This window comes from Lactuca virosa, chromosome 5 (assembly GCF_052849685.1).
Source record: "Lactuca virosa cultivar CGN04683 chromosome 5, Lactuca_virosa_CGN04683_v6, whole genome shotgun sequence".
In the NCBI taxonomy this organism is placed as follows: domain Eukaryota; kingdom Viridiplantae; phylum Streptophyta; class Magnoliopsida; order Asterales; family Asteraceae; genus Lactuca; species Lactuca virosa.
The window spans coordinates 329301519-329317920 of NC_136430.1; the positions used below are offsets into that span (position 1 = coordinate 329301519).

The 16402-nt window shown below is 33.9% G+C and overlaps 1 protein-coding gene and 1 long non-coding RNA gene across 2 annotated transcripts; one reads left to right on the forward strand and one right to left on the reverse strand.

The window, feature by feature from the left end:
* Positions 1–3985: 3985 nt before the first annotated feature.
* On the forward strand, positions 3986–9854 carry LOC145115479 (uncharacterized). Its single transcript, XR_013711581.1, has 3 exons — positions 3986–5049; positions 8509–8593; positions 9712–9854. It is a non-coding gene; the product is annotated as an uncharacterized LOC145115479 (long non-coding RNA).
* LOC145115478 (wax ester synthase/diacylglycerol acyltransferase 11-like) lies at positions 6016–11346 on the reverse strand. The gene is made up of 6 exons (XM_079051771.1): positions 10536–11346; positions 7704–7776; positions 7556–7623; positions 6610–6822; positions 6392–6529; positions 6016–6298 (listed from the first exon to the last, which is right to left on the reverse strand). Exons 1-6 carry the CDS (start codon positions 11265–11267, stop codon positions 6113–6115), a joined length of 1410 nt encoding a protein of 469 aa, XP_078907897.1. The 5' UTR covers positions 11268–11346; the 3' UTR covers positions 6016–6112.
* Between the last annotated feature and the right edge of the window lie 5056 nt (positions 11347–16402).

A 16402-nucleotide genomic window follows, 5' to 3' on the forward strand; every position in this document is an offset into this window, starting at 1 on the left:
GACTAGATATAAAACTGATCAACTATGTTTTATTTTGGATATGCCTGATGCACTACTAAACCTAAATATGGTAATTGATAGACTAAATTCTTGGGAAATCCAAAAACCATATATATATATATATAGAAAAAAGTGAAACCAACCAAGATATAATACCTACATACGTCATAAAAGTAGCCTACATATATAAAAGATAGAGTATCAAAAGTAACCTACATAAATACATCATGTCCAAAAGTAACGACAACGAAAAACAAATAAAGGTCTTTGTCGTCATACTCCTCATCCTAATCATCATCATCACCATCATCATCATCATCATCATCATCATCATCGTCGTCGTCGTCGTCGTCGTCGTCGACGTTGTCGTCGTCGTCGTCATGATGTGTCCCTGACGGACCTACTCCATCACCCGATCGCTGGTAAGGGGTTAAACAAACCCCTGATGAGCAAACCAACCACTCATAGCCCCCACAACCCACTGTTGACAATGACTAATATTGTGAACCTCCTTACCCAACACATCTACATGTCTAGCTAGGTAGGATATATCCATATCGGGCAGCAGCCCCTACTGAGCAGATGAAGGTGCGCGTTGAGCTCGCTGATGGCAAGGACCCGCCACAAACTAATGCTCCTCACCGACCTTTGGATATACCTGGAGAATGGGGACACCAACATGGTCAGGAGGGATCCTCCAAATTCTACCTTACATTAACGGCTTCACACTTCATAAAGCGATTTCACAACCTCATTTTCTAAATTTTTTCGCGTGGGGGGGGGGGGGGGTGGTTACATGTTAAAATACAAATATTTCATAGTTGTTACTAATCATATAATATTAGTTAGATAATTCTGCTCATAACATTAAGATGACAGTATGTCGGTAGATACTCTGCCAAACTTTAAAGATAATATTATGCCTATTTGTTATAGTGACTCACACCGATAGAAAATACCATACCTAGTTGTACGCTGGCCAGTTTCCGAGAAACGCTGATACAGTAGTCGTTATTATAGTCACCCTTTGGATAAGGTTAGTACGTAGTGGTTACCCTGCCCAAATACTCGGCTACACAAAACACTCTAACTTAATTATATATATATATATATATATATATATATATATATATATATATATATATATATATATATAATTAAGTTAGAGTGTTTTGTGTAGCCTATATAATAAGTATCTCGCATAAATACAACGAAGAATAACAACACGATTGACCAGGGGAGCCCCCCACAACAACTGTTAGATGGACACGATTCATCAACAAGCTAAATAACCTTTAGCTACTAAGGCCCAGACCTATAATCATTAAATCTTAAGTGAGCGGGAAATATATGTATAGATCTATACAAAGTTGACACCTCCATCTACGGTTGCGAGCTACAACCCGACGATAGTCGGAGCAAGCATAACTTTCTAAACTACGGACGAATTTTGATGAAGCGCTAGGATAATACGCGGACAACAACACTAGTCAGGGCTCGATTATAGGAACTCATCCTAACATTGTTAAACTTAAGTTACTACTCTTTAAAGGACGTTTCGATGGGAGTAGTAGTACATGCAACATGATTAAAGAATACTAGGATAATATTACCCTAGTAATGGAGGTTCGCCTGCAGTGACTCCAGGGCATGAGGCAAAGCTTCATGTTTGCAGCGGGGGATTAATCGGTGCGCAAAAGCTGGCCCGGAAACCCTCGTTAGGGAAGTTCCCTTTCCAAAAAAAACAAAGGATTCTAGAAATTTTATCAAGAACTAAAGAAATTAATAATATACATCTTTCTATTCATAAACAAAGATCCAGATTCTGATATAGTTACTAAACTATCTGAACCCACTACCAGAAACATTAAGGAAACAATTTGGTATACACAGATCCAGTAAATAAGTTGAGAATACAACAAGCACTGGGCTAACAAACTCAAAAAAGTATTTTTAAAGTATATAAAACCTGTGAACTCACCAACATTATGTTGACCTTTCAAAAACCACATGTATTCCTTGGTCACAAAAATAACATAACAAGATAATTAATCGTATATAAATCTTTTTTCCGTATTTCATGTTTAAATAACTTTAAATAGCTGAAAAATGTAACTGATCTTTTAATAGTTAATGACACGGTTAAATTTGCTTTAAATCTTTAACACGTCATTTGCTTTAACTATAAGGTAAAAATAGTATCTATTTCAACTTTTGAAGCTCAATTAAAAACCACAATTTCTCAAACCCTCAAGAAAAAGGGATTGACCAGTAAAAGAAAAGAAACTAAAGAAACTAAAAAAAAGCTCACATTTATTTTTGAGCTTGAACGGTAAGAAACTGAAAAATGCTCACCTCTATTGTTGAGCTTGAACTGAAGGAAGAAATTAATAACAATTCGAAACTATATCTCAAACTCTATCATCGATAAGGGTACAACGTAAAATAATAAAATTATTTATAGGGTTGTTGGTCATTTACGGTTCACAAAATAGTACAAGAATGAGGCTATTCTCGATTGACCTTTGGATAAGGAGATCGGGTCAACTAGTAACTGGTAAATGTAATAAAAACCGGATTAAATTTTGGCAATTTTCATGGATTGGTAGGATCGGATCGGATCCCGATCCCGATCCTATGATCCAATCTTTGATCTTACATACAAAACGATCATATTGTGATCCAGAAAGATTTTCACAGGTAGGTTCGTAGGATCTTACGATCCTACGATCAAGATCCCAATCTTAACAACATTGAATTTTAGTTCAACAATGACAACATCAATGATAGGAAGTACGGATATATGCAGTTGGGCTACTTGCACATATTCATGTCGAGAATCAAAATACATAAGGAAAATAATAAGCTATTGATGTTGATGTTAATCCACTGGTATTGTAGATTCATAATAAGGAAATGACATGACCAGCAAGGGCTACCAAATTATATATAACTTTGATAAAAATATGGCATGCAGATAATTTGATTTGCTTGCAGCCACTTGATATGTAGAGAAAATAAACTAATATTGAATAGCAAAATCTTAAGTAGTGTACCATGCTTTGAGAAAATCTCATATCTATTCCTTATGATAAAACAAACAAATTATTGGTTTATTTTATTGGTAATAGTGTTGTAAAAGTAGGACATAACTTCTCCATTTTTGTACTCTCACTAATCTTCTTGTGTAAGGGCGAATTTACATGGACATAAAGTGTGCCTAATGATGCACTTTATTTTCTGATAACTTTTTCAGTTTTAGCATGTTAAGAGCGTTTTTTCTATATAAAATGTATCTTGAAACTTCTAATGAATAAAAAATATGACCGTTTAAAGTTGGGTCTATGTTTTCCCGTTTTATACTTGCCCTTTTTACCCATGAATGAGTATGATAAGTCCTTGATATGCTCCAAATCATGGCGATTAAACCAATAAGTATGTTCAAGGAAAAAAAAGCCCAAATTTAAAAAGATGGGTTAGCTACTTGTAACTTATTTTGTTTAAACCGCTAGAAAAACAATGTATTTTATTTAATCATAGATATACAACTTCAAGAGCTCAACAATCGTTTTAATGAATACATAACATGTTTCTATGACTTTTTTGTGTCCAACTAAGTCTTTAATTTCAAGCATTTGAAGTGGATGAACCGCTTAAAATGGCAAAATTTTATAGTAACTCGATCCGTAAACATGGCCTAGAGCACTTAGAGAAAATCTTCAATATTATACTTTCTAGACAAAATTGCAAAAATGGTGTGGTATGCATTTTTTTGGGGTTTTAGTCCAAACCACGACTTTTTTTGGCTTCGTGGTCATTTTGGACTAGTTTGTATGTGTAAATAGTCCCTCCAAAAATTGAAATGACTATAATACCCTTGGGGTATTTATTTTTTATTTTTCTTTCATTTTTTAAAATCTAATAATAATTATTTAATTATTTAAACAATTAAATAATAAGTCTCTCTCTATCTCTCTCTCGATAATACTGATAATAAGAAACCACCCTTTCTCCACACAATTGATTTTCGGGTCTTCTCTCTTACACAATTGATTTCCGACGCTCATACAATCGAAGGGCTTCCGATGGCAGTCTTCATCCCCACTAATGGCGCCAAGAACCAGTCTCTGTTTTCTGATCTCCAAGACGAGTCACACACGATGTTAAAGCAAACCCTTAAAGATATTATTACTTCTCTGGATCTTCATCGTTTCCTTCAATTCCTACGCTTTTTTCAACAGTGATTTGGACAAATCGACAGTGATGGAGTTAAAGAGCTCTGTTTCCAACCCGTCAGGAGTGTTGGCAAGCTGGAGAGAAAGCTATTCGGCTCTCTGTTCGTGGGTCGGAGTCTCATGCCTGTCGGATTATCGAGTTGTAGCTCTTAATATCACTGATGGAGGTAATTCAGACTCTTTCACTTGTAATGAATATGATCAATTTCAACTGTATGGATTTGGAATCAGGAAAATTTATGTGGGTCGTAATGCGAAATTAATAGGCAAGTTGTCAAATGCTATCTCAAAGCTTTCAGAACTTCGAATCTTATCGCTCCCGTTTAATTAATTCCTGATGAAATTTGGGGTATGAAGAAGATGGAAGTGATTGATCTCGAAGGGAACATGCTCAATTGGAATTTAAAATCCAATTTCAGAGATTTGGAAAACCTTAGGGTGTAACCTTGGGTTTAATCAGATATCTGGAAAATATCCAATTTGTTATCCAATTTGAAGAATCTCCAGGTGTTCAATCTTACAGGAAATCATCTAAATGGTTCAATTCCACGGTTCTTCAACGAGTTTACCAATTTGTAGTAGAAGGAAAGCAACGTTCTTCACTATAACTCCCATTGATTCTTTTGTTGTGACGATTTTTTAAGGATGGCTTTGAATTGGACTGTTAGAGCATGACTTTTCTTCTTGAGACGAGCCTGGCCTCTGGTTGCCCCTACAAGACGCTCAGATTGCTCCGATGGAGTTCAAGTGAAATATACTGGATTGAAATTATGTGAACAGTGATCACAATTACGAGAGAGAGATAGAGAGAGAGGTGGGCCCCTTCTTAATTTATTAATTATTAAAATAAATATATTAGTGTTAGATTTAAAAAGAAATGAAAAAAATTGAAAAATAAATAACCTAAGGGTATTACGATTATTTCACTATTTAGGGGACCAAAAACGCAATGAAACTAGCTCAAAAAGACCACCAATCTAAAAAACTCATGGTTTGGACCAAAACCCCAAAAAATACATACCACATGGACCATTTTTGCAATTTTGTCTATTTTCTATATAGCAAATATTCAAGATTTAATAACTTGGAAAGAATTGGAAAGTGGACAAAGATGATAGTGGGAAACAAACAAACATAGTTGCATACAATATAGTCAATAATATATCTTTTAATAAAATTTGCATTGCTTTGTTATTTGTAACATCTACCAAGGAACATGAATTTTCAGCAATTAGTTGATGAACAATTTTGTGCAATAAGATAAGTGATCATTTTATAAAATGATTGTCAATGTCATATATTAAAAAATATATGTTATATTTTATTTATTTTTTATTTTATTATTATTTTTTTACAAAGACAAATCTAATCTTATTTTAAACTACTCATAATACCACTTATATCTCAAACGGACTTAATTTACAAGACACATGATACTTTGGGCCAGAAGCCTATTGGTATATATGTCATGAATAATTTACAAGACACATGAATTTCTATGGTCTTGTGGCTTGTGTTCCAAATTCGGCCTCATGTCAACAACACGTCATATTCGTTGTCCAATATATATCTTTTGTGACATATCTCCCTATTATATGGGCTTTGAGATGTCATATGTCCAGTCCATTAGAATATAGTTGTATGCATCTATCTATCTATAAAACATAAAATGCAACAAGAAACGTTTGGGATTTGAGTTCAACCATGATGATTTGTGAGCAGGACACTGGCATGTTAACAGACTATTTACGATAAAAAAAAAAAAAATAAGAAGAAGACAAGAGAGTAAAAATAATAATTATATATATAAAATAATTAATGGTCTCTAAGTTAAATGGATAATATGTGGGCTTTAGAGAAGCCTATCTGATAGTTTTTTAAGCCAAATTTTCTGGGAATTTGTTGGGCTTTTCACCCTTTATTTTCAATGCAGCTTCCTTCATTTCTAGCAGCGCATCTTCGAAACATTTTGCTAATTTTTCTGGGTAAGGAATGATGTCTTTAGCAACAAGAATTTGCATGTCTGCCTTTCCTGCGTAACTCACCATATGCATAGTAATTGCCTGCATAACATTTTTTCCAAAAAAAATCACCATAATTAAATGCATATTTATACCATTCATTTAATAAAATACTAATAATTTAGAAAGTATTACATGTGCTAAGCTTGAAGACGTGGTTCTAATGTAGGTAACCGGGACGCCTGCAATCATAAACTCTTCTTTCGGGCCAATCACATTTGAAATCGTGAAACTAGTGTTACAAATTATCCTGTAATTAAGCAAACTTGCAAACTGAAAACTATAATTATTAGCGTGAACATATATAATGAAGATTAAATTCTTAAGTTGTTCAATAATTTTATACATTTCACCTTTGGTCCCAAGCATCTCATAATAAAGTAGCCGATTTTGTATGATAGAAAAGCTTCTAAAGACAGCTTCTTCCTGTCAATCATTGTCTTGGCTCTCTTCAAATATTGCAGAGGATCAGAGCCATTTTTATGGTAGTAAATTGGTAAGAGCATCATACCAAACTTGTTTCCCCACCTTGATTTTGAACCACTCTTCATTAATTCAGTGAATTCCTATCAAATTGCCATAATATAAGATTCATACTTTATTATAGGATTGCCACTAAGGGTGCGTTTGGTTGTGAAAAACTGTTTTCATTTTCAAAGAAAATATTTTCAGAAAATAGAGTTGAGTTTTCATTTTCAGTTTTCAATGAAAATTTTAGAAATGCATTTGGTTGGAACCGGTGGAGTTTTAGAAATTTAAAAAACTTTGTAAAACTGTAAAAATCACTTTTCTAATTACATACAATTTAAAAACTGAAAATTTTCATTTTCTTAAAAAGCTTTGGAAAACCGAACGAACCAACTGCATGAAAATGAATAAAGGTTTGTTTATATTCGTTTGTCTAACCATCTAAGTTAACCGAACAAACGAACACGAACAGACAAACAAACAAATTTTCTTGTTCATATTTGTTTGTTTAACAAATTATTTTGTTGGTGTTCGTTCGTTAATGTGTTAAACAAACATTCACGATCATAAACAAATGATCATATAAACATAAACATTCAAATAAAAACCGTCAAATTTGACCATTTGACTGAACACTTTTGAGGTTCTGCCGGAGGTTATTTTTCGGGTAAAGCATATATAACGGTTAACCTTTTTCTTTTCGTTATATTAGTCTTCTTAGTGATTTTTTTAATACGAATCGGACCTTTGATTTTTTTTCCTTTTGCAAATGAATCATTCCAAAACCCAAATGTGGAGAAAGTGAAATGAGAATGAAGGTTAGGAAGTAACCTGGAGTCCTTGTGATGGCCTCAGATTAACCATGGCTGCACCTGTTATTCTAATCCCTTCTTGAAGAGCTACAAGAGATGGTAAACTTTATTATGGAATATTCTTTTAAATTAGAAAATAATAGGGTTATAATGGAAAGTTTATTTACGTTTTGGTGAGTGATTATCCAAATATCTTGATAGCCCCGATGATATCACACCAAACAGGACGTCATTGATGGTCTGCAATATGGTACACGGAATTTGTACAAAAGTTAATCGAATTTATAAAAGAAATACATAATAACTGAATTTTAGGAAAGTAAAAAAAACCTAAAACAAAGTTCACATTTCCTGTATTGACAATTTTGGAGAACAAAGTTTTGATTAATTTATGTGTTTCTTCATGGTGACATGAAATAGTTGTCTACAATGTCCTCACATTATGTTACTATAGATATTGCATTATTGCTATTCGCCTTGAATATAGGAGACAAATTAATCAACCATGTGATCAAGACATTACTATATGGATGTAAGAGAATTTTGTTTCTACAAAGAGAAACATGAGGGACCATTGGGCTATTTAAGAAACTATATAAGGACTTTTGGAATAAATTCTAAAATTACATACTGATTCGCCTTCCACTGTTTGAAAATAAAATGCAAGAATATTGTGCATTGAATGTGTTTCATAAAGCCTACCTAAACCCTTTAATCCGATACAATAAAGCCAACTATACCACTTAAAGCATACTCGATCACATATACCAATGGACATCTACTTCAAAGCTTAATCCAATGGACATCTACTTCAAAGCTTAATTTGCTTGTACGAAATAAATGTTTCTTTATTGACGATTTTTGTTTGAATTAGTTTTATTTTATTATTATTATTTTATTTTTTTGAATTTTTTGAAACGACAAATATATTATTAAACTACTCTTAAATTATTCAATCTATGCTCACCGTAGGACTTGAACCTCAACTTCAAAGAGGGAGGACAACATCGGATACCGTTGGGCTAAAAGCCCTTTGGTATAAAGCTGTTTGAATTAGGTATGTACTAATTATGTAATGTAACGATTAGTAAATTGCAAAAAGGTTATCTTACCATTTTGTCTGTACTCTATTACAATTAAGAGTAATGTAACGATTAGTATGAAATAAGTAACTGTTTGATTTGTATACGACAATTTTCTTCATACAAAACATTTTTTGCTTTAAAATGTTGTATTCTATAACTATATAATGCACAAATTGTTGTATATGGAGAAAATTGTTATGTACGAATCACTTTCCATTAAAAAATATATTATACAAAAAAATTGTTATCAGAAGGTAAGCTACTATCATAAGCATGTCATCACCAAATTGGGAGCAAGTTTCTGAAATCTAATTTTGGTCATGAAATTGAAATGAAAGAGATAATTAAACTAAACACTAAAACGAGCTTATTAATTAAAGTAATCATTTTTTGTCAACTTTTGAAAAATAACTATTTTATCAAGAATACCACATTCCATACTTGTTTTTGAAATTTTGGAGTTTTTTTTTTTCATTTGCTATTTTTTTTTTCAAAAAACTTTCTATTTATAACAAAATTTCATTTCGAAGTGTCTAATATCACCGTTATTCAAATGTTTGGTTTTAAGTATTTGTATCGTATATACTTCCCATTTACTATCTTTCTTTAATTTTTTTGTTAGTTTTTAATACAAACGAATTCGAAATTCTGAAACTGTTCATCGGATTTCATACTTCGGATTTCATACTTATTATTGAAATTTTAAAATTATTTTTTTTTCGAAATCTGAAATTCTGGTATGAAATCGGGAAAATTTTGGACCGAATCTGAAATTTCAGTCCGAAATTTAACTTTTGTCAGAAAAAATATTTTTATGGTGTCCGGAATAACTTATTTCGGACTTGTTAGTTATTTAAGAAAAAGTAAGTTATTTTTCTTTAATATTAACTTAAAATATGAATCGTTGAAATATGCCCCAATAAAAATTGTAGTACACTATTAATACTGAATTTTATTTTGCATCTATCTACCTATCAGAATCAGTAAGTGATGGGCATTATATGGTTTCTAGCTACTTCCAACTTTATGCAATATAATAACTAAGTCTTTACCTAAAACAATGTCTAATCTACTATTATAATATTTATAGCATCGGACAAAATTATACAAGTCTTCTATGATGGCGTGGCAGGAGTGCGGACTTTGTTTGTTGGTCCACATTGAATAAAGACAGACATATAGATATAGTGATATAGACCATTGAGTCATTGACCAGGGTAAAATTCCTGTACATGTGTATGTATATAAATTTTTTTATAATAATATATTCTTTAAAAGTGATATATACATCTATTTTCATGTACAAAATAAAACGACATTTCAATGAAACGTTAGCTGAGTATATATACATTTATTTATTTCAAGTAAAGATATTAGCTAATTAACCCTAATTTATATGGTTAAATGGTTCAGATGTATTTATAATTAACTAGAAAAATCTCGTACTTCCCTGACATAATTATGATTTGTTTCCATGCAATACCAGAAATAGATGAACTTAAATGTCTCGTACTTGGTTGGGATGAAATAAATATGACTTTTGTCCCATCGCATCTTTGAAATCAACTTAAGTTTGGCAAATATTAAAAACTTTTTTTCTATACAAATAATTTTTCTAGATATATATATTATATGAAACTTATTAAACTAACGAAAATAGATAAACCCCCAGAAGGGTCCATGGATGAAATTATAAAATGGTTTATATTTGAATATATTATTTTGTATGATCTATGACTTTTTTTTGGTATATGTGATTTATTTTGATATTTTATGTCCTACATTAAACTAAAGCATCTCTCTCTCTCTCTCTCTCACAGAGACAAACGTATGGGATTGTAGGTTAATACGTATATAAGGTTTTTCATAAGTGAAGGGTTGAGATTAACTACTTTAACGGAATATGAAACTTACTGTGTTTACGAAGGCGTTTTTAACCGTTTTCAAATCGTCAAGGCGAAACGTGGTGGTCACCAGTTTCCTCGGCCACAGCTCCACGCCTGCTCCGCCTCTCACCACCGTCTTCTTATCCCGGAGCCACAAAGACCTCAAAAGAAACTCAAACATATAAATCAACGTAAACCATATCATTTTCAACCACTTCCACAATCTTTCTCCACCACCCTCCCTACGGTGGCTCCTAGAAGATGGAGGTAGTTCGATCGTCGGCATTTTATCGGCGTCGCTGACTTTTCTACACATAGTCAACATCAACGACAGGAGAGACACTCCGTCGCCGAGCGAGTGATGGAGGCGCAGCACAACGCATTTGTGCGCCGGTAAGATGTGTACCTCCCACAGAGGCTTATCGGTGCTGAGCGGAGACGATACTGTTAGGTCGGCGATGTAGTCGTTGACCGTCGCCTCGTCGTCATCGTTGCTGCCGACGGCGTCAGGGAGAAAGATGATATGCCGGTTGATATCGAGTTCGACTTTTTTCCAGCGTTCACGGCCGTGATTATCTTTGACCAAAAGGCTGGTGAATCTTGGGTGGTTTATAACGAGAGAATCAGAGATGACAGATCGTACAAGTTCTACTCCGACAGGACGATCCAGTCCGAGAACACAGTTGATGATCTGTTCCGTCGCCGTCTGTACGAACAAGCGGCCGGCCGGTGTTAGTGGTTCGTCTACATGAATACTCATTCTTAGGGTCAGATTGAGGTGTTGGGTCTCAGGGTTTTGTTGCGTCAATTTACACCTTTTTAAATAATAGCTTGTTTAGGTTGTCTTCGGAATAAGATATTTTTTATGTGTATTTAAACTCCCTCGAATAAGATGAAATAAGAAAAAAAAAAAAAAAGAATAAAATGATTTATGTTAATGAAAAAAAAACTGTTTACTTTGTTTAATAGAATTAAATGGACCATTTCTAAGGAATTTGGTACTTTGTTTTTATTTGTGAACAATCTTTTTAGTTCCATCATAAAATGGAATAAAATAATAATAATAATAATGTAACACATTGTTTATGTAAATTTTAATGATGTTTTGGTAAGATTTTGGTTTAACTTTAGTTTTTATTTTAAAGCCAGCTAGACAACAAACAAGGTGGCCGAATTGATGATTCACCCTTTTGCTTTAAAAAAAAGAATCTATTAATTTTTTTTAATAGTTTAGAGGCATAAATTCCAAGTTGACAGGTTTAATAATTATTTCACTCTTTATAATAGGTGAGATGATGTTTGGTGATTTGGCCATGTAATCAATCACATTAGTTGTCACTCATTAGATGTCACTGTTAAACACAATGAACCCTAAAATAGTTTATCACTCATACCTTATTATCATTTTCGATCTATTTCTCATAAACTGTGTCGAATCATCTCATCTCTAAATTTCCGCTTCAAATCAAAATGACTTTTTGTTGTTAGCGATGTAGACTCAAATCGAACTTAAGCAAATAAGAGCAGAGATGGTTGCAGGATTCGCTACAATGAAGGTGAAAGGTGTTTATGTAAAGAAACTGAACAGTTGATGTTGATTGGCATAACTACATTGTTTGGGGTTTTGGTTGTTGGTTGGATGTAGAGGTGCGGTTCGATGATGGAAAAAAATAGTGTTTTGGAAGTTATGATAGTTTTTAACAAATTTTGATTTTACCTTTAAATAAGATAATGTGTCTGTTAGGGTTTTTTTAGGTTATTTTACTCCAATGGTATTTTTTTGTAGGTAAATACTTTTTTTAGGTTTATCAAAGATGATAATCATGTGTATTATATGTATGTCCATTGTGTATGACTTAACGTGGAATGTAGAAATATAATTTATGACTATTTTCTGGATTATTTTGCGACACTTTTATGGTATTATTTTGTGAAATTTATGTTGTTCATTCGTGACATATTTCTAATTTTAATATGTTGTTAATTTGAGACAATTTTTTGGTTTTAATCTATGGTTCGTTTCGGGTTTATTTTGATAAAAAATTCTTGTTTTATGTTGTTAAGTTGTACATAACATGACTTAACTTGAATTCATATGTGCATATGATGCATAACTGGTAGGTATATTTATGATCCAATTGATATGTGTGATCCAAGGAAAAACTATGATCCAAACACAACTGATATGTGTATTTCTGATCCAACTGACATGTGCATTTATGATCTAATTTTAAGTGCATATGAAGCACCAAATGTACCACACAAATATATGAACCATGAAAAATTAATGTGATCCAAGTAGTAAAACTTCATATTGCAAAGTAACATCAAAATAATCACACACAAACATATATAAATGTCATTGGAGAATTACAAGTAAAAACAAACAAATTAACTTTGTCCAGAAATAAACACAACCCAACAACCCATCAATCATAATCCAACTTCATTGGTTTGGCTGAACTATTACCTTCCCTATTTTTTCCTTCTACACCTTTTGCCAACTTCTTCTTAACTGCCCATTATGATATTTTTGGCATCTTTTGCTTTCCATTCTATGATCCTCATTAACCAATGACTTACCTCTTGTGACATTGACTTGACACATTCTTCTTGACCTTCCTTATGTTACTTTTAATTTGAGGGGGTTTTCCACTTACTTGATTACAATTTGACTTGTTATGCTCAACCTAATTTCATACACCACATATAATTCTTTTGCCAACTTTTGAGACCTTGAGACCATGTTTGTTCCAATCCTCACTAAAGCATCTATATTCCTCTTAATAGGGACAACGGAGGAAGATAGTCTGTTGTGGGCCACATTGAACTTCTATTCATACCACATATTATATACATGTAAGAGTTCATAAATAGTGGATCCATAAATGCCTCAATATACCTGTTTAAATATGATATGGTTGCCACTAAGTGCACACGACCATATCCTTCAACTGGCACACCCTATATGTGCAAGCTCTTTTGTCCAAATCAACAAAATATGACTCTCCTAAATTTCTAATCTCAAACTGATTAAATCCACTGGGCAGCATTTGCCAGTACCTAAACAATAAATAATAGAGTTATTCACTACTATTTAATGTGATCAATGAACATAAAATTGGACAAATTACCTTTGCTGGATTTTCAATTTTATTTATATTATGTCTAATCAGTGGCGAGTCTAGTATGTACATTGTGACAACTGGAAAATTTCCGTCATCGATCGACATTAGAGATTAGCATCAACAAATGATGATAATAGAACTTTTCATATTTTAGAAAAAATATGATCAGTTAGATAATAATAAAAGGGTAAAAAATAAGTGACCAAAAAGTTATATCAATTTTAATAATGGTTAGTGTATTTGGAAAATACACAACAAAGTGATCCAATGATATAAACATTGTAAAAATCTCACTTCGATTGGAGGAGTTACGATTTTATAAAAGATAAAAAGTAACCACGTTAATAATGCTGTTATGTCAAAATGGCACAAAGAAATCGATTGAGTTTTAGCTAACGTCACTAAAAGGAAAACCGTATTACTCTGAGAGATAAAGACTTTAAAAGGAAAAAGATCAAAAACGGAGTTCGTATAAAGGAGATACGATTTTTAGAAAAATATAAAATACGGGTTAAAAATTAAAATTAAAATTTGACAACGCAACCTTAAGAAAAGTTGTAGTACTAGTAGAGAGCTACACAAATATATAAAGAGGGTAAGAAACATGATCCATATAAGGAATATATGATTTTTTATAAAAGATTTAAAGGTGCACGCCAAGTACGCGCCATGCTCGACGCGCACGTCTGACACCCAGATTCATCGAGATTAGGGAGACGTGGACCATCAGAAGTGTGACACGTAGCAAACTCTGGATGGAGCCACGAGTTGAGTGCACATCGCGCGTGAAATGTGCCGCACGCACGAGCACTATAAATGAAGGTGCTCACTTTCTGATTTTCTCACACCCAAAACTCTCTCTCTCTCTCTCAAGCAATTTTGGAAGTTATCTCAATGATGCGAAGCTTCGAATGCAGTAGCGTTGATGCTTCCCATTTTACTATTTTAAAAGTTTTAGGGGGGGGGGGAGGGGGATACATGCTTATCAAACTTCTTTTTCAAAATATATTTATATCTATAAATATCAATTGTTTTATACAGCTTGAAACCTTAGGATAATGTAGCTATAGATACTATGCGTAGTTGTAAGATTTGATATTATGCCTAAGAAGTTATGATGTCTGATAGTCTAGGAAGAGATATTACCTAGATGTTATAACGGTCAAATTCCTAGGATAACATAGTACCTACAAGTAATGCTAGTCAAATATAGGGATATGCACTGTATTGTAACATCCTAAAATCGAGACCCAAATTTTTTTGTTTAAATACATTACCTATAAAAATAGTTTACAGAAAACATCGTTGCCATCATTTTAAAACATCAAGTCACAAATCACAAGTCTCGAAAACCATAACATCAAATAGTAAAATGTTAGAGTACAATCCCAGGATTCTCAAAGCGGAATCATGTGTGCATGTGTGATACACTGCTACCCTGCCAACTCCTTCCCCTTAGATGAAGAGGTACCTGAAACCAAAACTAAAACCGTAAGCACAAAGCTTAGTGAGTTCCCCCATCATACTGATACCAAATAATGCAAAAACCTCGGTATCTTTCAACCGGTAACTGTCGATCATAGCCGGGAGCTGGGCTCCCCTTCAGTATCTTTCAACCGGTAACCGGGAACTAACCTCCCCCTCGGTATCTTTCAACTAGTAACTGGGAGCTACTCTCCCCTTTGGTATCTTTCAACCGGTAACCGGTGACTATTTTACCCCTAATATTGCTAACACATGTCAAGCATAACAAACATATCAAGCACAATATCACAACACATATCAACACTAGATAATTATCACAAAGACAATCATCTATCCAACACTCTTACTTGTGGGCCGACATTGTGGCCGTAGACCCACTCCTACTAGGAGGAAACTCACCTCAAAGTCGTGTAGTGTCTACACTGATCTCGGTATGAAAACCAACTCTCCTCGAGTCCTCCATCCCTACACAACAATTTTATAACTTATCATTTCATACTCGTAACCCTTACAAGGGTCAACTCGAGTCCAAGACAAAGTCAAGGTCGGAACCTTGGTCAAAGTCAACATCTGGTCAAATTCAACATTTGATTGACTCGACTCGCCGAGTTGGCCCGCCAACTCGTTGAGTCCCCACGTCCACAAAAGCTACAATCTCGTCCCTACTCGTCGAGTCTAGCATGAGCTCGACGACTTCTCCTTCAACCAAACATCAGGACCTCCTTCAACTGACTCGCCGAGTTCATCCTTGAACTCGTCGAGTCCATCTTCATCCGCATGAATGTGTTCAGTCTATGACTCGCCGAGTTCTCCTTGAACTCGTCGAGTCCGTCTTCATGTGGTTGGGACATTGCCTTGACCTTGTCGAGTTTCTTCATGCACTCGTCGAGCCCTTTGATCTTCAAGTCCATAACAAACCCTTAACAGGTTGAGTGTTCCCTCTACTCGACCAAAAACCACGTCTAGAAGACATGGGGGGGGGGGGGAGGGAATGAGACCCGACTTGCCAAGTCACCCAAGGGACTCAACGAGTACCTCTATGACCAAAACTAAACAGTCGATTATAATGGGTCTTAATGCATCAAAATCATAGATCTGACCTCCTAAGGTCCATTTCATACGTAAAGTTCAAATCTTGACGTCCATGCATGGGGTTTTTGACTCAAAAGACAATAAAAAGAAGTCTACAAGATGCATGGGGTTCTTATGGCAACAAAGTTGGCACCTTTATGCCATAAGGACCCCCAATGGTTCAACATCTGAAGTGCAACTCGAAGCACAC